This window comes from Carettochelys insculpta, chromosome 17 (genome assembly GCF_033958435.1).
Source record: "Carettochelys insculpta isolate YL-2023 chromosome 17, ASM3395843v1, whole genome shotgun sequence".
In the NCBI taxonomy this organism is placed as follows: domain Eukaryota; kingdom Metazoa; phylum Chordata; order Testudines; family Carettochelyidae; genus Carettochelys; species Carettochelys insculpta.
Window position 1 is genome coordinate 32,619,572 of NC_134153.1, and position 23,219 is coordinate 32,642,790.

General features: G+C 55.9%; 1 protein-coding gene across 1 annotated transcript in view; it reads right to left on the reverse strand.

Annotated features, from left to right (window-relative positions):
* The window catches only part of LOC142022095 (fer-1-like protein 4), a 94,370-nt gene that overhangs the window by 13,857 nt on the left and 57,294 nt on the right, over positions 1-23,219 (reverse strand). Inside the window, exons 26-39 of the mRNA XM_075011592.1 lie at positions 20,165-20,338; positions 19,778-19,894; positions 17,583-17,744; positions 16,962-17,130; positions 15,248-15,351; positions 12,590-12,721; positions 11,851-11,899; positions 11,090-11,196; positions 10,608-10,739; positions 6,067-6,177; positions 5,246-5,373; positions 3,930-4,100; positions 1,951-2,105; positions 343-521 (exon numbers count right to left, since the gene is read on the reverse strand). Of these exons, the coding sequence (XP_074867693.1) occupies positions 343-521; positions 1,951-2,105; positions 3,930-4,100; positions 5,246-5,373; positions 6,067-6,177; positions 10,608-10,739; positions 11,090-11,196; positions 11,851-11,899; positions 12,590-12,721; positions 15,248-15,351; positions 16,962-17,130; positions 17,583-17,744; positions 19,778-19,894; positions 20,165-20,338 (1,890 nt within the window). The remainder of the gene's footprint in view (positions 1-342; positions 522-1,950; positions 2,106-3,929; positions 4,101-5,245; positions 5,374-6,066; positions 6,178-10,607; positions 10,740-11,089; positions 11,197-11,850; positions 11,900-12,589; positions 12,722-15,247; positions 15,352-16,961; positions 17,131-17,582; positions 17,745-19,777; positions 19,895-20,164; positions 20,339-23,219) is intronic.

A 23,219-nucleotide genomic window follows, 5' to 3' on the forward strand; every position in this document is an offset into this window, starting at 1 on the left:
TGCAAAAGTCTAGCCCAGGGTCACTGGACAAACCTGAGCAAAGGAGAACTTCAACAAGGCAGGCAAAGGCTGGGCGGGGGTAGAAAGGGTATGAGAAACTGAAGCTGAACATCAGGAACCCTGCGAGGCTGCAGAGTTTTAGTCCAGTGTGGAATCGTTTGCAAGGGCAGAGATGGGAACTCCATTGCTTGGGACAGTTTCCGATGGACTGGGCAATGCCCCAGGGAAAAGACAGTGAGGAACCGTCATGCTCTGGCAAAGGGAGTGACCAACCAGCACCAAGAGCTATGCTAGGCTGAGAGCATAGTGGTTGTCTGGTGTGAATAAATGCAGCAGTCTCACCTGCACAAGCCCAGGGTTCTCAGGGTTGTAAAGGGACCGAACCTCCACGTGCTCGGGGACCAGCTTGTACCCATACTCTGGCATCTCATCCCAGTGCTGTAGGACATACAAAGCCTTGTGCTCATCATATGCTGACCAAGTCTCATCCTCCATTTCTCTCTTGTCTTTCACAAAGGCCTCTAGAACACAAGACAGCCAGTGAGAAGGCTCCAAAGCCATGTGGCCAGCCAGAGGAACAATGATTATTAGAACTGTAAGGGAGGTGGCTGGGACATCCTAGCACATCACACATCTGCCCAGACCACCTGGCTGGGGGAGGCAAGGATGAAGACAAAGAAAGCCGTGGAGAAGAGAAGAGACTGGAAGCTCCATAGTGCTGCTTGGCAGAAGACAGAGTGCGGTGGAGAAATCTTCTGTGTGAAGAGCTGAGTAAAGAGAAACAAAGTAATAAGACAGTGAGTGCCAGCTACTCTCCCCCTCGCCCAGAACAGAAGAAGTGGGGAGATCAAGCCCCAAAGCAGGATTCCCCCTTCCCGGGGCATTCAACCCCCAGCTCTCTGCCGACCAGGAGCCTGCTGTCACATGCAGGGTTGGTGTGGGGAGAAGCGGGCTATGCTGTTTTCTGCATGAAGAGGTCAGACTGTGCAGCTCAGTCACACACTGCTCTGTGTGGGGACTGGCCAGCAGCAGCCTGGAGCTGTTAGCTGCTTTCTGACACTGTGCTGTCAGGAAAGAACAAGCAGCTCACAGCCACAGGGGTGTGCAGGAGAAGAGGGAGATGAGCTCTCCCAAGCTGGGCCAGGTCATTACCCTCCTCCTGCTCCCCTGCTGCTGGAAGCGGCTCTCATCCCTCCTCTGACGCACAGGGCTGAAAGGTGGCTGCTGGCCACATTCTGGTGTGAACCTGGACAGAAAGCTGGGGTGGTGCATGAAACCCTGCATGCTCCTTGTGTTTTCTCGGAGTGATGCAGTGCCAAGTATCCAGAGAGGTAGGTCTCCCCTGGGCGCCCACTCAGGCACAGAGGGCTGAGAGCACTGGACAGGGAGGGCTGGTTGGTCGGTCATCACCCTGTGTGACAGAGGGGGACAGGAGCAGGTGTGTATCACCTGTATATGTGTGGGGAGGTAGGAGGATGTGTGTCACCCCACCCCATGTGCACCTATAGCCTTAAATAAAAAGAATCCAACCTGTAGTGCTCCTACTGAACAGGCACTCAGGCCACTTGATGATCAAATGAACACGTGTATGAATGATTGCCATAGAACTTGCATGGATACAAGCAGTTTTTCTAGATGTCCTCTCCTCACCCTAGGGAAACAGGTCCATCCAGAGCCTTGCCCATATTAGTGAGCAGTTCCGGATATTGTGCGGGTAAACTCATCCAAGTGGCAGCTCACCAAAGGGAGCAAGGGGTTTACAGTCGGGTCCTTTCAATGGTCACCTCCTTGGCTGAGGGAACACATTGTCTTGTGAGGTCTGTGCAGTTCCCCAGAGCTGTGGCTGAGCGGTTGATGCAGTGAGGGGAGGGGGATCCAAGCGCACCCGAAGACCTGAGCCATGCACAGCCGAAGCGCACAGAACTCACTCTCCCCCGATGCTCACAGTACCTTCAGGGAACGCCTCTGGCGGGACTTTGAAGATCTTGTTGTTCACTTTGACCTCCTCCCGCCTGTACTCTGCAGAAGGGAGCGAGTTCTTCTTGCACAAACTCTCCAAGATCTGCGTGGGCTTGAAAGCATCTCGCCACACATTATAACCATCTCTGTGAGGGGGGGAGAGGAGCTTCAGACAGACAGACAGACACACCGATGACTCCCTTGGGTTGCCATGGCAGACAATATTTATCCTGGGATTTGAGAGCTGTGTCCCCATCAGGCTCCCCACTAGACAGGTGGGGCTGCAAGAGTGCAGTGAAATTACTTCCAACAGGCTCCCTTGGGAAGGTTGTGAAGAGACTCAGAACCCACCCCCTCTTGGATGGCAGTAGCAGGCCCATGAAGAGAAATCTCCCTCCTCAGTTCACCCATTGGTCAATAGGAGCGACGGAGGAAACAACGGCTGTAAGCTTGCAGGGGAATTCTGCTGGAAGGCGTCCCTACCCACAGGGCTCTATGCGGGGGACAGAGCCTTGTCCTCTCGTATCGGAACAGCCAGCTCACAGGCAACCTGTTCTGTGCACACTTCCACACTCTTCCAGAGGAGGAGGAAGAGTCTCTCTCTGAGGCCTGGAGTGGTCTCAACTGGCCTTTTGAGACCTCTTCCTCAGTGTGATCAAGGGAGAGTGACTGGCTCAGAAAGTGCTGGCTCCAGAACGAGAGGTGGCAGCACACACTGAACCTGAGGGTGATCGTGGCCAGTGCAAGGAGGCGATGCTTCAGGTGAACAGCTCTCAGCGTCTCAGCCCATGCTGTGAATGATTGGCAACCTAACGCCACTTCTTGCGGTGTGTGTTCCCCAAGCAGAGTGCGCGTCTCACGTGGGGGGTCGCAGTCAGGGGCTGCTCCCCCGCGCAGTGGGCAAGGTTTGACTCCTGGTGAAAACATAACCAACTGTACTAGCACGGGCGCACTGCGAATTAACCCAAAGCGCCGCACAGGGCTGACATGTCACAGAAAGGGACAGGAACGGTGAATCAAAAACCAGAGCGCTCGGGTCCAGCCCCAAGCGCTTAGAAGGAACCGAGTGGGGTCGAGGCAGCACTGCCTCGTATAGCCAGGGAGAGGACAATGAGCACAAGGCGCAGGTGCCTCTCCCACAAGCACTGCTAGTGCTCTGGCTTTGGAGCGCTGGGTGTGCATACACCCACAGGGAAGACACCGGGGCATCCACACAAAGGCCCATGCCTGCCTGTCCAGACATGCCTCTTGCCCTTCCTCCCATGGCCACACACACCTGCACTATCCTGGCTTTCCACCTCACACATCCACACACACAGTTAGCACCAATCAATGCCCCAAGCCCTGCATTTCAGTCACACCAAGGGACAGCCCACAGCTCACAGAACTGCTGCTCAGGCCTTGCCATGCTGCCAATGCCCAGGTCAGTGGCTTAGATCATTTCAGCTCTCACTAAACAAGAGGGGATTTAATTGCTCCTGCCACTTACATTAATCAAAAGGTGCTTAGCACACCCACCGCACACCCATAACTCAGGCCAGGCCTGCGCTCACAAGTGTGCCCTGGCCCAGCTGTCCCACAGCAGCTGCCACGGAGCAGTGGTAGCTGTGCTGTCAGGACGGCGTCTCCTGTCACCTCAGTGCTGCACACATGAACACTTACGCTGGCAAAATGTACATCGCCAGGGTGGTCCTGGTGGGGGGCTGCCACATGTTTTGAGTGGCAAAAGTTTGCCGACATAAGTGCTGATGTGGGCACAGCCCAACCCTGAGCACTAGCCACCATTTGCCCTGCCTGGCATAACGTCTGCAGGGCTCCAAGCTACGCATATCCTGCATCCAGCAGCCATGGGCTGGCTGCAGGAATCATGGGCTGGTTGGGCAACCTGGCCACACAGCCTCCTTCTAGCCTCAACGTGGATGACTTTGTGACAGGAAGTCCCAGGTGCCAGCTTCTGTTCAGGAACATACGTGTCGTACTGGGAGGACACCCCGCAGTTGGCTCGGTGTTTGCTGTAGAATCGGTTCTCCAGGTCAATCTTTGTCTCTCCAATCAGGTCATCAGAGCCGACCAAATCGTGGTCAAATATCGAAACGGTGAGTTCTGACTCCATTGGAAAGGATATGCTCAGCTCCAGAACCCTGGACCCAAAGCAAAGAGACACCATATTAGCTGTGTAAATAGAAATAAAGCGAGTTTCCCTCCCAGACCTAGGCTGAGAGCAGATCTACATGGCTGTGGGATGAGGCTGATGAGGTCCTACTCTTCCTGCCGCACGTACCTCCCCAACCTGTGCTCCCCAGAAAGGAAATATCCAGCAGTGGCAGAACCTTCTCCTTTCTAATTCCTGGCTCCAAACCCATTGCTCAGGCACTCCTGGGCAGCAACACCTGTTCTGTAACCTCCGTAGAAGCCACGCAGGTCCTCTGGCTTCATGTAGCTCATTGTAGATCATTCAAGCAATTCTACTCTGTGTTCCAATGACAATAAGTATAATCAGCTGTTGGGCTACAACTACCGCCTGTTACCTTCCCCTTCCTTGGATGAGCAAAGATTTCCACCCAGGGTCCAACTGCAGTACTTTCATCACGACAGTGTGCCAAACCTGGGGCACATTCAGGAGCACGCCTGTGCGTGCAAAACTCTGTTCTCATTTCTCAGTGCTTGCCCCAAGAAGGACATTGGCGATCAGACACTGGTTAAATTGTGGCCAACCTCTGAGTCCCAGGGATCCTGAGTCTGCAGTAGCAACACAGTGAGTGACCCCGCTGGAATCAGGAACACACAGAGGAGCTGGGAACTACTGCTGCACCATCATTATGTGTAATGCTCCCCTGCTGTTGGCTGCCAGGGGCCTGGGTCTCCTTCATCCTCCTCACCATTTCCTGCTGCTAGAGAAGAGGCCTGGGGCTTTCCTTTCTTCCCCCAAGAAGGAGGGGCTTCCTGGATCTTTGTTCCCTTCTGAGTGCAGTTCTAGAGGGATCAGGCTCCTAAGCTGCTTTGCCCATATATGGGGTAGAGTTAACATCCCCCTGTTCTGCCCAGGAACAGAAGGCCAGTCAGACACATATATCTGCAAGAGCCCTGGGCAGAACCCATCAGCTGCTGGGCTCTGGGTACAATGTGCCCAAGAAATGGAGTCTCCAGTGGACAAAGAAGGAGCCATGATGTTGCCCTGATACCAGAATATTGGCTCTGGCAGACACCTGCCATCATCCTTCTCAAGATGCACCAGAGAAGAGGCTGTTTCTAGGCAACCCGACCCCAGGCAGAGCCTGCTCCTTACTCGCCAAACACAGGGTTGAGCTGCTTCGGGATGTAGCGGTCCTTTGTATCCTTCTGCTCTTGCCCAAGAGTTACCACCACATAGGGATCTGCCTTGCCATTGGGGTCTGCTGGAGCCAGGTTTGTAGCCTAAAACACATGAGACAGAGGATCGTGGGGTGCCGCGTCCCTGGCATGAAGCCCCAGTCAAATGAGAGCCAGCACAGGACCGAGGGCAGCCGAGGGGCTTCTGAGTTGGAGCACTGAGAGCTGCTGTCACGTCAGCCACAGGCAGCAGATGGCTGCCTCTGGGACATGACCAGTGCAAACCCCAGTGCTTCAGCCACCGGACGCTAGACTGAACCAAGATCCTGAAAACATCCCTGGGGGCCTGTGCGGCTCGGGCTGGCTGCAGGACCACAAGGGGGAGGGGAATAAAGGGGGCACCAGCTGGAAGAGGGGAATGTTATCCCCCCATGTGACCTCCCATGTGATTTGTTCCCAACCACCCCCAGCCTAGGGCCCCTCCCGCAGCAAGTTACCTGGCGGAGGTGCTCTGTCCTGGCCCAGGTAGCCTGCCTGGGGTGGTGCCTGGCAGGGAGCAACTAGAGCCCGGCAGTGGGTAGCATTCACCGGGAAGAGAAAAGGCTCTGTGGCTGGACCTGCCCCCCACTGGCGTTCTAGGGCAGGGTACATGACCATGCGCGCTCCTCCCACGTGCTGCCTGGAAGGACCCGACAGCAAGGCCTCTGCCAGGCTTCCTGGCCCCAGGATGAGAAGGCATGGCATGGCCAGGGATGTTCTCCCTGAAGGAGGTCACCAGGACCCACCACAGCCACTTACCTTAACAATATACACTCTGACAAGCACCTTGATGGGTCTGTTTCTGGGAATACCCTGTGAGATCTTGTGCTCTGTTCCTGCCTCCTCAGCCGGATAAACAAAGAAAGAGCCCTGCAGGGCACAACAGCAGTGGGGATCTCAGAACCCTTCTGCAGAAAATCTTTCAAGCCAATTGCAGTGCCCAGGATTGTCTTAACTGTGCAGAACTGGAACTGGCAGAGTCCAGGGCCGTCTGAGCCCTGCACTGGCCTCGGCGTCCCTGGCTACATACCCTGCATGTTCCCAAAGAGCTGCCATGGCCTCCCCATACACTCAGAATCAGGCTAGTCTGCAGTGGACGCCAGCCTGGGACTAGCAGAGCCCATGGGGCTGTCCTGCAGAGGAGAGTAGGAGCCAGGTAGGAGCCAGGCTAACACCTAACCACACCTCCAGCATGGCTACCAGCACACCAGAGAGGAGCGGAAAAGGCCTCTGCTGAAGGAAGGGCTTTCACAGTAACAGAATGAGTTATTACTCATGATGGCTACGTCTACACGTGCACCCAACTTCGAAATAGCTTATTTCGATGTTGCGACATCGAAATAGGCTATTTCGATGAATAACATCTACACGCCCTCCAGGGCTGGCAATGTCGATGTTCAACTTCGACGTTGCTCAGCCCAACATCGAAATAGGCACAGCGAGGGAACGTCTACACGCCAAAGTAGCACACATCGAAATAAGGGAGCCAGGCACAGCTGCAGACAGAGTCACGGGGCGGACTCAACAGCAAGTCGCTCCCTTAAAGGGCCCCTCCCAGACACACTTTCATTAAACAGTGCAAGATGCACAGAGCCAACAACTAGTTGCAGACCCTGTATATGCAGCACGGACCCCCAGCTGCAGCAGCAGCAGCCAGAAGCCCTGGGCTAAGGGCTGCTGCCCACGGTGACCACAGAGCCCCGCAAGGGCTGGAGAGAGAGTATCTCTCAACCCCCCAGCTGATGGCCGCCATGGAGGACCCCGCTATTTCGATGTTGCGGGACGCGGATCGTCTAGACGTCCCTACTTCGATGTTGAACGTCGAAGTAGGGCGCTATTCCCATCCCCTCATGGGGTTAGCGACTTCGACGTCTCGCCGCCTAACGTCGATTTCAACTTCGAAATAGCGCCCAACACGTGTAGACGTGACGGGCGCTATTTCGAAGTTACTGCCGCTACTTCGAAGTAGCGTGCACGTGTAGACGCAGCTGATGTGTCCTGCGGCACACATGCCCCCAGCCAGTACCTGTGCTGACACTGGAGGGTAACAGCATATGGCATCGGGATTACCAGCTAACTCATAGCATAGGTGTCAACAAGTCACAGCAGGCCCAGACCCCACCACTGCCAGCTTGTCATCACCTGCAGCCCCCAGTTTAAATCCCTCCTGCGAGTCATCGACAGCCTACAACCTACCCTGGAATGTGACCCCTCACTCTCACAGGCCTTGGGAGGCAGGCCAGGTCTCTCCTACAGACAACCCCCGACACCTGAAGCAAATATTCACCAGCAGCCACAAATCAGAGCACAGAAACACTAATCCAGGAACCTATGCCTGCAACAAACCCCTTTGCTAACTGTGTACATATCCATTCTAGAGACACCATCACAGGGTCTAATCACATCAACCACATCAGCAGCAGCTCATATACCTGCACATCCGCTAACATGATATAGGCCATCAAGTGCCAGCAATGCCCCGCTGCCGTGTACATTAGACAAACCAGACAGTCTCTGTGCCAGAAGATAAATGGACATAAATCCAACATCAGGAATGGGAACACAGGCAGACCTGCAGGGGACACTGTAACCTCCTTGGACATTGGGTAACGGACTTAAAAGAACCCACTCGTCTACAAAAGAATTTTCCCACAAGACACAGAGGGAGACATCTGAACTGAGATTCGTTTGCAAACTTGACGCATTTAAAATCGGTCTTACCAGAGATCTCAGTTATCTTGTTCATAAAAAGAGCAATTCCCCCACCTTTGACATTCACAGGAATAGGACACATCCTACTTAATTTGCTTCATCAGCTGGTCCTGCTAGTGACGCGAAACCCTTCTCTCCCTGCCCCCCTTCACCACTAATAACCCTTGGTTTCTGTTTTTTCTAGGGCTGCCAGTTAATTTGTGTTAATCGCAGGTGTTAACTGTTAATTGACAGCCCGAGAAAAAAGCCATTACTGGCCCTGTTATCCCCACTGTTGGGAGCCGGATGGGTGCGGAGCCCCACAGGCGGCTGTGGGAACCCGTCTGGGGGCAGCCCTGCAGCTGAGAGCTGGCTGGGGCGCAGAACCCTGCTGACAGCCACAGGAACCCCAGCTGAAGACAGCCCTGCCAGCAGCTGCGAGAACCCCAGCAGGGGCAGCCCGACAGCTGAGAGAGAGCAGAGGTGGGAAGCCCCACTGGCAGCACACGGGGACTCCAGCTGGTGCTGCAGTGACCCCTGCAGCCCTGCAATTAATCACATGATTAATCAAGATTAATTTTTTAATCACTTGACAGCCCTAGTTTCCTCCTCTCTGTTCTTATATCTGATGAACTGTGTTTTTCCCACAAAAGCTCAAGACCTAGTAAATTTGTTCATCTCTAAGGTGCTGCAGGACGGCTGGTTATTTGTGAAGCTACTGACTAGCACAACTACACCTGAGAGACCAGCAGCTGTAGTCAGGGCAGCACCATCCAGGCGTGTTCCACTTTAAATTTCACCAATACAGACAATGGACACCAAGCAGCAGCAGCAGAGCACTAGGTACAGCGAAATATGATCTCGAACGGGCCTGGCACTAGAGCTGGAGGCCCTCAGTCACAGGGAGCGGAGGCGCTGGGAGCAAGCGAGGTAGAAGAGCCACCGCTGTCTATGGCAAAGGCACACACGTCCCTGAGTAGAGCAGTAATGCTCAGCTTTTCCTGTCCGGCCCCTGACCAGTAGCAGAATCTGTCTGCGCATGCACCCCTCCCCTTTACTGCATGGAGGAGTGCAGGCTGCAGGCAGCGCTGGGCTGGTGGCAAAGAGAAAAAGAGGCAGAGCAGGACTAGGGCCAGAGCAGGGCCAGGGTGGGGCTCGGGTGCACTGGAGCTGGGCTCAGAGGTGGGATGGAGCAGGGGGCAGAGTGGGGCTGTGCTCAGAGCAGGGCCGGGGCTGGGCTCAGGTGCACTGGAGCTGGGCTCAGAGGTGGGATGGAGCAGGGGGCAGAGTGGGGCTGGGGTACGAGCAGAGCGGTGCTGTGTTCAGAGCAGGGCCTGGGCTGGGCTCAGGTGCAGTGGAGCTGGGCTCAGAGGTGGGATGGAGCAGGGGGCAGAGTGGGGCTGTGGTCAGAGCAGGGCCAGGGCTGTGCTCAGAGCAGGGCCAGGGCTGGGCTCAGGTGCACTGTAGCTGGGCTCAGAGGTGGGATGGAGCAGGGGGCAGAGTGGGGCTGTGGTCAGAGCAGGGCCAGGGCTGGGCTCAGGTGCACTGGAGCTGGGCTCAGAGGTGGGATGGAGCAGGGGGCAGAGTGGGGCTGTGCTCAGAGCAGGGCCGGGGCTGGGCTCAGGTGCACTGGAGCTGGGCTCAGAGGTGGGATGGAGCAGGGGGCAGAGTGGGGCTGTGCTCAGAGCAGGGCCGGGGCTGGGCTCAGGTGCAGTGGAGCTGGGCTCAGAGGTGGGATGGAGCAGGGGGCAGAGTGGGGCTGTGGTCAGAGCAGGGCCAGGGCTGGGCTCAGGTGCACTGGAGCTGGGCTCAGAGGTGGGATGGAGCAGGGGGCAGAGTGGGGCTGTGCTCAGAGCAGGGCTGGGGCTGGGCTCAGGTGCAGTGGAGCTGGGCTCAGAGGTGGGATGGAGCAGGGGGCAGAGTGGGTCTGGGGTACGAGCAGAGCAGGGCTGTGGTCAGAGCAGGGCCGGGGCTGGGCTCAGGTGCACTGGAGCTGGGCTCAGAGGTGGGATGGAGCAGGGGGCAGAGTGGGTCTGGGGTACGAGCAGAGCAGGGCTGTGGTCAGAGCAGGGCCGGGGCTGGGCTCAGGTGCACTGGAGCTGGGCTCAGAGGTGGGATGGAGCAGGGGGCAGAGTGGGTCTGGGGTACGAGCAGAGCAGGGCTGTGGTCAGAGCAGGGCTGGGGCTGGGCTCAGGTGCAGTGGCGGTAGGGGGCAGAGTTCCAAGCTGCTCAGGGGCAGAGAAGAGCTATGTGACACTCCTACCCCCGGTGGGGCTGGCCCTGGCCCTGCTGCAGCCCCTCCAAGTGTTCCTCCATTCCCCTGCCAGGGACGCATGCCATCTGGGGACCACTTCTAGTGGCTACTGCTTGTTTTGGTATCCAAGGGACAGCCTGAAACAGCTACAATGGATCTGCCACAAAGCGTTCATGCGGGAGCCTACAAGGCACCCTCCAGTCAGCGCCCTGCCCCTGAGTGTTTATCTGCCCAACCCCTTCTTAGTGAAGGGTAAAAGGACCAGACTGGTTCATGCACGTAGCTACCTTCCGCTATTTCACACCTTGCTGCCACTTTCCCTCAGGATGCAGAGGGCACCCTAACAACACTGCACCTTGTACTTCCCCACAAAGTTGTCGTCCTCGTTCCCCTCCTCATCCTCGTTTGCCTTCCCCCGATGCAGCGGGAAGATGTACAGCCAGTCTTCAAAATTATCAAACTCACTTTCCAGCTCCCGGTTGCAGATCTGGAATAAACGGCAGGTTATTTCCTTCCAGCTGAGTCCTCCCAAAGGGATGGAAAGGGTTAATGAGCTCTGCAGAGGCATCCCCCGTGGACCATGCAGTCCATCCCTGCCCTGGCTCCAGGCATTTCTGACAGTGCCTAAGGGAGACGAGGGCACTCAGCACTGAGCTGGATTGGACCCTCTGCTCCAGTGGACTCCCCAGAGAAGGCAAGGGACCACCCAGCAGAGCATTCCGGCTGGCTTCGCCCCTTTCGGGTGCCCTGTGGTGTCACAGCCACCAGGATCCTGAGGAAGACAACACAGGAGGGAATAAGAGGGACAGAGCAGCTCAGTCCCACTCAGAACCATACCTGTAGTGTGGCTATGAGCTTCCTTTTGGGCCGCACGGGCTCTGCCTCAACTGTCATTCCATTTTCCGCTTCCACGTCAAGAGAGTCCACATTCAAGTTCCCTCCATCTATAAGTGGCATTAATGAGACCATGAAATATTCTGGCTGCACCAAATCAGGCATTCCTCTCTTGGACTGGTATGTCACTCCATGACACGGCCTCAGCAATAGCTCTCAGAGAGCCACTGGAACACTGGATGTCACTGTGCAACACACAACCGACATCCTGTAATAACCATCCTCGGAAAGCATTTCCACCAGGTAGAACACAGGGCATTTGTAGAGCAGTGGCCAGCAAGAAAGAAGACAAAGCCCTGGAGGAGTTGGTACAGGCAGAGACAACACGACTGCCTGCCTGCTGTCTAACTGGTGTGTCTCGCCCATGCCGTGTGACCTGGTGTTTAAGTAAAACACAAGGAGAGCCGGCAGTGGCTGGGCGGGGAGGGCCCATGCCCGGGCTTAGGGACAGTAAAAGTAAAGCAAAAGACGACTCAGAAGTGGTTGGAAATCTGTTGGTGAGAGATGCTCTTTTATCAAGCTGAGACACACAGTCTGTGCAAACAACTCTCTTGTGCCCCGTGCTAGGCGTATGGGATCTGTGCGCTGCTTCCTCCTAGACAGCTGTCTGAAATACAGCATCAGCACTGCAGGGGCAATCGACATCAGGCCAGCCTCTGGAAATGCCAGCAAAGCCTGTTTGCCCAGCTGGTCCAAGAACTCACCAGCCTCATTCGGGTCCTCATTGTCCCCATCCTCCTCGTCACTAGCGGCCTGAAACACACGCAAGCACATTACCAGTCTCCTCAGTCAGTACATGTGCCACCCTTTGTTGCACCAGTCTCACCTGCCCTCTATGGCATGAGCTGATGCGTGCCATGGCCAGGGCGCAGCTGGGATCAAGAGCGCACAGCACTGCAGCTACACCCTGCTGTGATCAGCTCCTTAGCCAAAGCTGCCCTGTGAAAAATGGAGCCAGGCTGTAGACAGAGAACTGTGGGGGCACTTCCTGAGCTCTCCAGACTGATTGATGGCTGGCTAGGCAGGCGCAGTAAGATCCCCATTACTGCTTTGTGACTGCCCAGGACAAGTGAAAGCCACGTGAGCATTCCTTTCCTCCCTGCCCCTCCAGGCAGGACTCTTCTGCCCAGATCTCCTTGCCAGGAGTGCCCAAAGCACTTCGGGCCACATTCTAACGATCCCTAGGTGTTGCTTCGCTCCGTACTGCAATGCCGATGTCGTGGCACCGACACCCAGCTGAACCTTCAGTGCGAATGAGGTGCCCACAGACGAGGCTGGGGTTCTCATCAGTCAGCATGCTGAGCAGAGAGTTCAACACTCCCTGTCAGTGGCACAGTGAGAGCAGAGATAAGGTGGAGGGGCTGGAGCCACATGGACATTCCCATGGGCCTGGAAGATGTCTTGTCAACAAGGGACAACAGAATCAATGCGACAAAGCATTACCTGGTTGCTCATTTCCTTTAAGGACTCGTAGTACTTAGACCACCAATCCAGCTCCTCCATCTCTGGCTTTTCCTCCTCAAACTCCTCCTCTTTCTTTATGAGTTTATTGATAGGAATTTTCCGCAGCGGCGCCTAAGAACACATAGCAAAGGGCTGAGAACTGGGAAAGGGCCACACCTGCATTTCTGTGAGTTGGATGTAGCGGGCTGTTGTAGCGCCAGATGGAGAGAACCTGTCCTGCACCACCCTGGGAATCAGCTGTCACAAAGACCACAACCACCTCCTGGCTGCCAAGGGCTCAGGCTTGGTGCACTTCTCCCAAAGCAGCATTATTCCCAGCAAAAGGGTAAGCCAGAGTATTAGCTAAGCCACCAGCAAACTGTGAGCGGGCAGGAGCCAGGTGTTACATCTGGTTTACAGCAAAGCCCCCAGGTGCTGTGCTGGCTTATCAACGGTGAGGGCTAGTGCCACAGGGGGGACAGAGGAATAGGCCTACCTAGGAAAGACCCTTTATGGATGTACCATTCATTGCCCAGAGCACCTCTTGCAGACTGAAGACCAAAACCTTCCCTTCAGACATCAGCTCAGGCGGCCCTCCCTGACCACGTTACAAATACAAATCCCCAGTCACAAGGAGATGGCTAGCTAAAGAGAACTCTGGGACAGGCTCTCTGGCTTGCTGTCCTCAGTGCTTTGGAGATGCCATTCAGCCCTGACTCCCTTGCCAAGGCTATGGCTAGAATCAGGGAGTCCCCAGCAGACACTGAGTCACAGCTGTTCCAGCTATTCCCAGCTGGTAGATGGCAGCTTTGGACTGTTGTCAGAAGACGGAAGGCAGAGAGAGAGAGATTCTCCATCTCCGAAGTTGGACTTTGCAACAGGAGGAACACGCCTTTCTGATTCAGGCTGATGTACAGGGTGGAGGGTAGGTCTTGGGACTGGGTCCAATTGGGGTCTAAAGACCATCACTGTGAGATGTCTATGGAGCCAAAGTCCCCACCCCTTTTGAGAATCTGAACACGTGTTCTAGGCATAGTCCAATACCCATAGGAATATAGGGTGTATGGTAACGTCTTAGCCTCCTCTCAAAGTACTAAAACTGCTAAGAACTACAAATGTATAAGTTATCTAAGAATTAAAAAAAAACTGTTTAAAGAGTTTATTTGGAAAGACATTAGAGATCAGGACAGTGGAGGTTCCCACCCAGACCATGTGGCGGTGAGAAGAAACGTAAAACGCAGACAGCCCACCCTGCCATTTATCACCTCAGCTGGAAGCACAAGATGAGCCTAGGTGCATGCATGGACCACAGACACTCCTTTCAGATTCTCTCGCTCGAGAAGCCTAGTGTCCATGCACAACCACAGTGGGCTGCAACAGGGACCATCACTTGAAGAAGAACATGGGCTTTGGGGCACATTCAGGATGGGGCAGAAGGGTCACCTTGCCAGGAGTAACCAAGGCTTGTGGAGACCGGAGTATTGATATGGTGTAGTAAGCAGGCTGCTGGTCCAGCATGACTAGTCACGTGATTCTCAATATATGTTTGTATGCTGGCCAGGAGATCTAAAGCTTCAGCAAGATTAGAAATTCTACATCAGAAGGAATATTTGTTTACTGTGATGCTCTCACTATTGGAACAAGAGTGTGAAAGTCAGGAAATGCAAAGGCAAAGTTGCCCAAACACCCTTAACTCTGACCATGTGATCTTATTGAGTGGGAGCAGCAACTGTATCACATCAAGGAGTTATAAATATTTAGACAGGTCAGTCAAGGGGCTTGTCTCAGATGGAAAAAGGCATCCAGTTATAACACGGGCAAATTAACTGGTAACCCACAATAAGCTGACACAACTTGACACTTGACAGACATCGTATACGCAGTCTGACACACTGTGTTAATCATGGCCAGTCCTGCCTGTCCAAAGTGGTGGCCTTCCATGATGAGATAACTGGCTCTGTGGGTACAAGGGAAGTGGTGGACGTGACATACCTGGAATTCAGCACAGAACCCTCCCCAGCAAGTTTTAAAGGAGTAGGGCCCGGATGAGCAGGTGACAAGGTGAACAGAACGCTGGCTGGATGGTCAGGCTCAATGTGCAGTGATCAATGGCTCGATGTCTGGCTGGCAGCTGGTATCAAGCAGAGTGCCCCAGGGGTTGGTCCTGGAACTGGTTTGGTTCAGCTATTGACCTGGATGGCGGGGTGGATTGCACCCACAGCACGTTCACAGATCACACTAAAATGGGAGGCAGGTAGACATGCTGGAGGGTCAGGATAATTTCAGAGTGACCTAAACAAATCGGAGGATTGGGCCAAAAGAAATCTGAGGAGGCCCAACAAGGGCAAGTGCAGAATCCTGCACTTAGGAAAGAAGAATCCCCAGCATTGTCACAGGCTGGGGGCCAACAGACTAAGCAGCAGTTTGGCAGAAAAGGACCTGGGCATTACAGTGAACAGGAAGCTGGAGATGAGTCCACAGTGAGCCCTTACCGCCAAGAAGGCTAACGGCGTATGGGCTGCATTAGGAGGAGCACTGCCAGCAGATTGAGGGATGTGAGTACTCCCCTCTCTTTAGCACTGGCGGAGGGGGATTCAGGCAAGCAGCATTTCCACTCACATAGTACTATCAGTGCTACTGTGCACACCCTGCACTCACCTTCACCAGATTCAGGGGGATTGCTTTGCTGCCGCCGTCACTTGCAGCCACACCGATGTTGAGCACAGTCTGAGGGACACTGGGTGGAACAGAGGCTTTCCGTGCTGAGTGAGAAAGGTGGAGACTACATATGCCAACAGGAAGCTGATCATTTGTTCCTTGTCTTATCTTCCAAGGTCTCATTACCAGCTACAAATGGCCATGCAGCCAAGGACACAGAGAGATCTCCAGGGTGCCATTCCTAGGGTCTCTGAGTTACCTACAGCCACCCAGCCCCAGCACTTGCATTGGGAAGTTTTACCCAAGCATGGTGGCCACAGGAAGTTGCAGTGATATCCAGGGTGGGGTCCCACTGCTCTGCCTGGTGCTCCTGGCACGGCACCCCACACCTGGGTCTGGCAGTGACAGGTCTGATCCAGAAACTTGTAGCATCTCTCCCACCAAGGGCCTGCTGGGGGCCCATGCCACACCACAGCCCTACCCAGGGAAGAGCAAATGGCAAGAGTGCTCTGGCTGCTCCCTGGCCCAATCAGAGGCAGCTACCCCAGCAGCTAACACTGCACACAGACTCAGCACATGGGCCTCGCTCAGTGCAGCGTGACAGAGGCCCCCCGTCCGAGCGGGCCACTCGTCGTAATGGAGCAGTACCTGGCTGCAGGAGAGGCCATTCAGAGAGGGATTCTCTGGCCTGTGCTGAGCAGCCGTGACTCTGCCGCTGAATGCCACCATTACCCCCCTCACTGCATTGCATGCATTCATTGGCGCGACCTGCCCCACGGATGCTCATTACCCCTCAACACACCATGTCACCCTGCACGACCTGCCCTCATGGGCTGCCGTTACCCCCCAACACACCACGTCACCCTGCATGACCTGCCCTCATGGGCCAGCACAACCCTCCCACTGCACCATGTGACCCTGCACGACCTGCCCTCATAGGCTGCCGTTACCTCCCAACACAGCATGTGACCTGCCCCATGGGCCGCCATTACCCTCACCCACTGCACCATGTGACCCTGCACAACCTGCCCTCATAGGCTGCCATTACCTCCCAACACAGCATGGGACCCTGTGTGACCTGCCCCCTGGGCCGCCATTACCCTCACCCACTGCACTGTATTCACTGGTGCAACCTGCCCCATGGACGCCCATTATCCCCCACTCCACTGTATGGCCCTGCATGACCTACCCCCAGGGACGGTCATTTGGTGCAGGGGGGGATAATGTGCTGGTCATAGCGGTAGGCTGCTTGGGACTGGTTTTCCGAATCCCTCTTGTTCTCGTCGTGTCTGTGCTGTGGGTGCCCCGGGCGGTGCAGCAGAGCTCTCAGAAGGTTGCAAGTGGAAGCCTCTCCACGTCACAGCAGGGTGTGAGCCCAACCCCCAGAGGGGATTTCATTAAGCCCCAGCCCACATTAAGGGCCTTGTTTGAGGGGCTGAGCAGCCGCCCTTGAGGAATTCAGTCTGCAGGCCCTTCATGTCAGCACCGCCGAGAGGCCACAGCCTTGCAGAAAGACAGTGAGACCACCTGACCTGAGTTTCACTGGTGCTCACCCTCGCCTGGGTCACCACAGGGTTATCTAAGTGCCCATCAGGGGAAAGAGGAGGGGCATTGCATGGCCAGCCTTGTCTGGGGCAGTCCTGTGCCCCGACGCTGCCCTGTACCACCCTGCCCTGCGAGAGGGCTGCCAAACAGTGCCAACCTGGAAACTCACCTTTCGGCAGATCTTCTGGCCCCTTCTCTAGCTCCTCCATTTCTTTGGGAGAGAATTTCATGATGTGGGAAACCACGTGGGTCCCCACCAGTACGGTGCGCCCAAAAGCTCGCTGTTCCACCACAAAGACGCTCAGGGGTGGGTGCAGGTACACCTGCTCTGGGAGCTCCTGTAAGAGAGCCTCTCGCTGTCATCAGCGTGCAGGAGAAGGCAGCCCAGAGCCTGGCCCACAATTTACCCACGTGTCCAGTGCTGCATTCCCTCCAGCTGTGCCCCGGTGAGCCCCTAGCTCAGTGGCCCTAATGCTCCCTCTGCAGATGGGTCCTGACAGCACCAGTCCCAGGACTCCGCACCTCTGTTCTGAACTACAGCCTGGCCCACCACTGGCCAGAAGGCAGCCCCTGATGCTGGCTGAACGCATTCATGCCACAGAGCATCCTTCCCAGCACCAGCTGGTCTCTAACAGGCCCCAGCTCCCCAAAGGGAGACCCATCTGGGGCAGAACCCCATTGGCAGGCAGGAGCCTTGGAAATTCTGCCTCTCCCCTTGTGGCTAAGGCCTGCCCCATGGGAAGTCTGCACTGCAGCCCAGGCCTGGCAGCGAGCACAGTGCCCTACTTACCACATTGATGTATTTGACCAGCTCGTTGAAGTTGGGGTTCTCTTTGTACGATGTGAGCACTTCTGATTCCACTTTCTTCCCAGCACATTCGATGACCACCTGGGGCTGATCTACCTCAAACAGGTTCACACGCTTCAAGTCTCGCAGGCCCCAGAACAGGATCTGAACAGCGGGAGTCAAGCACAGCAGCTGCTCTAGGGATTCCATACGCTCCATACACACCTTCCCAGCCACTGGCCCCCTCCTCCCAGCCTCCAACCCCTCATCCCTTCCAGTGACCATCACTGCTGATCTGCCCATCTGAACCCAGCGCTAATCTCACCACACCCTCTCCACCCTCCAGCTGCCAGCTGATCTCTCCTCCGCTCTGGCAGCCAGCATCGCCACCAGCTCCTCACCCCATTGCTCGACAGACAGGCCAGGGGGCAGGCAGACTAGCTGCTCCAAGGCAAAGGACAAGCTGACACCACTTAGCCAGGTGTCATCAAAGATGACAGCCATGGCCCATAGAGAGGTGCCCCTCTCCTGGCCCCAGCACAGAGCTGCCATGGACAGATGTCGCTCCTCTGGCCCCAGCAATGAGCTGCCATGGCCAGGAGAGCTCTGTGCTGGGGACAGCAGAAAAGTAGCCAACAGAAGGCCTGGCTTATAGGGGAGGGGTCTGAGGGGTCTGTGCACTAGCCCTACCCTGAGCACTGGCTCTGCATTCCTGTTAGCCATTGGGACTGGGGGACCTCAGCTTGAGGGAAAGAGCAGAGCCCATACCCCCTTGTGCATCCCCTTCCTCCACCCCAGCCCAGAGCCCATACCCCCTTGTGCATCCCCTTCCTCCACCCCAGCCCAGAGCCCATACCCCCTTGTGCATCCCCTTCCTCCACCCCAGCCCAGAGCCCATACCCCCTTGTGCATCCCCTTCCTCCACCCCAGCCCAGAGCCCAGACTCCCTTGTGCATCCCCTTCCTCCACCCCAGCCCAGAGCCCATACCCCCTTGTGCATCCCCTTCCTCCACCCCAGCCCAGAGCCCATACCCCCTTGTGCATCCCCTTCCTCCACCCCAGCCCAGAGCCCATACCCCCTTGTGCATCCCCTTCCTCCACCCCAGCCCAGAGCCCAGACTCCCTTGTGCATCCCCTTCCTCCACCCCAGCCCAGAGCCCATACCCCCTTCTGCATCCCCTTCCTCCACCCCAGCCCAGAGCCCATACCCCCTTGTGCATCCCCTTCCTCCACCCCAGCCCAGAGCCCAGACTCCCTTGTGCATCCCCTTCCTCCACCCCAGCCCAGAGCCCATACCCCCTTCTGCATCCCCTTCCTCCACCCCAGCCCAGAGCCCATACCCCCTTGTGCATCCCCTTCCTCCACCCCAGCCCAGAGCCCATACCCCCTTCTGCATCCCCTTCCTCCACCCCAGCCCAGAGCCCATACCCCCTTCTGCATCCCCTTCCTCCACCCAGCCCAGAGCCCATACCCCCTTCTGCATCCCCTTCCTCCACCCCAGCCCAGAGCCCATACCCCCTTGTGCATCCCCTTCCTCCACCCCAGCCCAGAGCCCATACCCCCTTGTGCATCCCCTTCCTCCACCCCAGCCCAGAGCCCATACCCCCTTGTGCATCCCCTTCCTCCACCCCAGCCCAGAGCCCATACCCCCTTGTGCATCCCCTTCCTCCACCCCAGCCCAGAGCCCATACCCCCTTCTGCATCCCCTTCCTCCACCCAGCCCAGAGCCCATACCCCCTTCTGCATCCCCTTCCTCCACCCTAGCCCAGAGCCCAGACCCCTGCCTTCACCCCAGCCCCCAGTCCAAAGCCAATACCCCTTCCTGAATCCCATGCCCGTGCCTCAACATGCAGCCTCAAACCACTCATCCACAGTCACACTCCAGAGCCCTCACCCTCTCCCATGCCGAGGAATTCCGGAGAGTCCTACAGACAAGCAGGAGCAGCCACTGGAAGCAAAGGGTCACTGCCCCAGCCCATAGTTGCTATTTAGTGATGAACCCACATTCAGAGCCCTCCCCACAACCCTTTGGCCCACCCCTGCCGCACACTGGCCGTGTGCAGAATGACTTTAGGTACGTGATGTGTCACCTCCACACTAGTGGACCTAGTGAAAGCCATTCTGCACGGGGACGTAGCATGTTAGAGGGAAGAGTGGTCAGAGGGAACTGCTCAAAACTTCCTGAAAAGCCATGGCACCTCTATGCGGAACTCCTTGAGGATGGGCCGGATTCCTTCCGGGATAATGAACCGTCCAGCACGCGGATCGTCCAGGAAGTCTGGCTCCTTAGGCTCCACATCTTTGGGCACTGATGGCTGGACAGATGGGAATGGCCAGAACGTACAGAAATGAAGGCGTTTATCTTTCCTACCCCACACATCCCCTCCCCAGCCTGCCCACCCATCTCCAGCATCATCCCTCTCCTCCTCCCCTGCTGCCCATGACGTCCCTGCGATAGGAGCGTTCCTCTCTGCCTGACGTTGTGATGACAGCAGAGAGCCCACCATCAAGCCCCTAGCAGGCAGCAGCTGGAACGAGCTGCCCCATGCCTCTTGCCACACTGTCACCTCAGAGAAGCCAGTTACCTCCAGGTAGCCACTGTAATCCAACTCGATCAGCTCAAAGGTAGCAATTAACTCCCCTGCTGCTTTGGGCCCTTTGTAAATGTCAAAGAACTGCAGGGCAGGTTTGCAGTATGGTTCATCCACCAGCTTCACCTGCGGGGTAGCAAAGGCCCGCCCGAGGAATTCCGGAGAGCCCTATTGACAGGAAGGAGCAGCCGTTGCAAGCAAAGGGTCGATGCCTCAGCACTCTCACAGCCTATCAGGTAAAACATGCTCCCAGGGGCTGAATCCCCACCAGGATAAGTTTTGATAAGTCATCTGAAAGATGGCCGCTCCCTCTCGGACCACCACATACTGCTGCCGGGAGCCCAAGGCAGGCCTCAACCCACATCTCGCGTCTGTGACTTTTCACTGACAGAACGCAGCTCACTGGCCCAGTCTCCCTCTTCTCTTCTCTGGAGGTGAGGTGAGCACGGGACCATAGTACAGGGGGCCTGGCGGGGAGGAAGAAGCTGAAGCAGTGGAGCAGGGGTGGAAATGACACTGAGTGAGCTATGACTGTCACAGCTCTGCTGTGAGTTCCAACTTTGGGCCTTGGGAGCACAGCAAATCCCTGCCACAGCTCCTGTGCACAAGCTGGGCTGGTTGGAGCAGTGGCCTGTCTAGGCACTGCCTGAGAACTCTGCCACACAGCCAAATTTGCAGCTTGGCAGATCCAGCTGCTTTCCAGAAGGCAAACCAGAATCCATCTCAATGTCTGTATAGGAAGCACCCTTTCCGCTAACCCCACTCCCAAGCCTGCTCCAGCTCATCTGGCTTCACTCATCACGCACACAACCAGAGCAGACTGACAACAGGAAGCCTGTCAAATCAGTCCCCAGGGAGCCACTGGGATTGGCCCTAACCCCCACCCAAGCCTCCGGCTGCCAGTGTAGGTAAAGAGAAGTTACTCACCTGTAGTAACGATGGTTCTTCGAGATGTGTACCCGTGGGTGCTCCACAATAGGTGTCGGGCTCGCCCGGCGCCGCAGATCAGAATTCTTCCAGCAGTTTCTCCTGGATCGCGCATGTGCCGGCGCGCGCCGCTCCCCGTGCACCCCCGGCCACATGTGCGATCCAGTCCCTGCCAGTTCCTTGACCAACCGCCTCGAATGCTCCTGAAAAACACTAGACAGAGATCTGAAGCGGGGAGGATGGGCGGGTGGTGGAGCACTCACGGGGACACATCTCGAAGAACCATCGTTACTACAGGTGAGTAACTTCTCTTTCTTCTTCAAGTGGTCCCCATGGGTGCTCCACAATAGGTGACTACCCAGCAGTAACCCAAGTAAGGAGGTGAGTAATCGGTTCATGTGCAGCTTGCCCCCGAGAGGACTGCTGTCGACAGACGGGTATCCTCTCAGAATACCCAAGGCAGGGCATAATGCTCGGCGAAGGTGTCGTAACATGACCAGGTCGCCGCTCTACAGATGTCTTTTAACGCAATGCCCTTGAAGAAGGCTGTTGATGCCGCCACCGCCCTGGTGGAGTGAGCCCTAGGCGGGGCCAGCAAAGGAGTCTTTCGAAGCTCATAGCACATTTTTATACAGGACACAATGTGCTTTGAGATTCTCTGTGAAGAGAGACCTTCCCCTTTTGACCTGGGAGCAAGAGAGACTAGAAGCCTGTCCGTTTTCCGGAAGGACTTAGTTCTGTCTATGTAGAAGGTCAACGCCCTCCTCACATCCAGGAGACGCAGACGTGCCTCCTTGCTGGAGCTGTGAGGCTTCGGGTAAAATGAGGGTAAAACTATTGGTTCGTTAAGATGGAACTCCGAAGAAACTTTTGGAACAAAGGCTGGGTGCAACCTTAAGGCTACCGCCTCCTTTGAGAATACTGTGCAGGGCGGCGTTGCCATCACTGCTGCGAGCTCGCTCACCCTGCGGGCTGACGTAATCGCAAGGAGGAAGGTTGTTTTCATTGTAAGGAGACGTAGGGGAACTGTGGCTAATGGTTTGAAAGGTGGACCCGATAGCATGCTGAGCACCAAGTCCAGACTCCACGATGGTGGAAGCGGTTTCCGAGGGGGGTACAGGTTTACCAGCCCCTTCAAGAACCTTGTGACGATAGGATGGGTGAATACAGTGGGCCCTTCCTCTGTATGCCAAAAGGCTGATATAGCAGCGAGGTGGACCTTTAGCGAGGATAGAGAAAGCCCGCCTCTTTTGAGGTCCAATAAGTATTCTAGTATTACAGGTACAGGCACGTCAAGGGGAGCTAACTGCTTGGCGGAACACTAGGCTGTAAATCGAGTCCATTTCCGCTTGTAAGTCCTCCTGGTGGAGGTCCTTCGGCTACATTCCAGGACTTGTTGTAATCCCTCCGTACACATGCTCTCTAAGGAGCTGAGCCATGGATTAACCATGCTTGCAGATGCAGACTCTGAGGGTGCGGGTGCACTACGGACCCCTGAGCCTGTGTGAGTAAGTCCAGCGCCACCGGTAGAGGAAGCGGTGGGTGGTCCGACATGCGCAGAAGCAAGGGAAACCATTGCTGCCGATCCCAAGTTGGGACTATGAGTATCATGCGAGCTCTCTCCCTTCTGGCTTTCTGCACAACCTTGCGGGCCCCTCCATGAAATCATGAATGCGTCCCCCAGGGACCCCCATCCCACTCCTGCCCTGGAGCAGTATTGGGGACACTTCCTGTTGTACTGGGTGGCAAACAGATCGATCTAGGGAAACCCCCATGTACGAAAAATGCGCCGTAGCAGATCGGAGCGGATCTGCCATTCGTGCATGAGTGCGAAGCGCCTGCTCAGCTGATCTGCTTTCACGTTGTGAGTGCCCGGCAAGTACGAGGCTTTCAACGTTATGTTGTTGGCGATGCACCAGTTCCACAATTGGACTGCTTCCACACATAGAGCATGGGATCATGCTCCTCCTTGTCGATTGATGTAAAACATAGTGGAGGTATTGTTGGTATTGATCCCGACTACTTTGCCGTGCAGGTAATCTCGAAAATGTTTGCAGGCATTGAACACTGCTCTGAGCTCCAGTATGTTTATGTGCAGTGTCTGTTACGCAGAGGACCATAG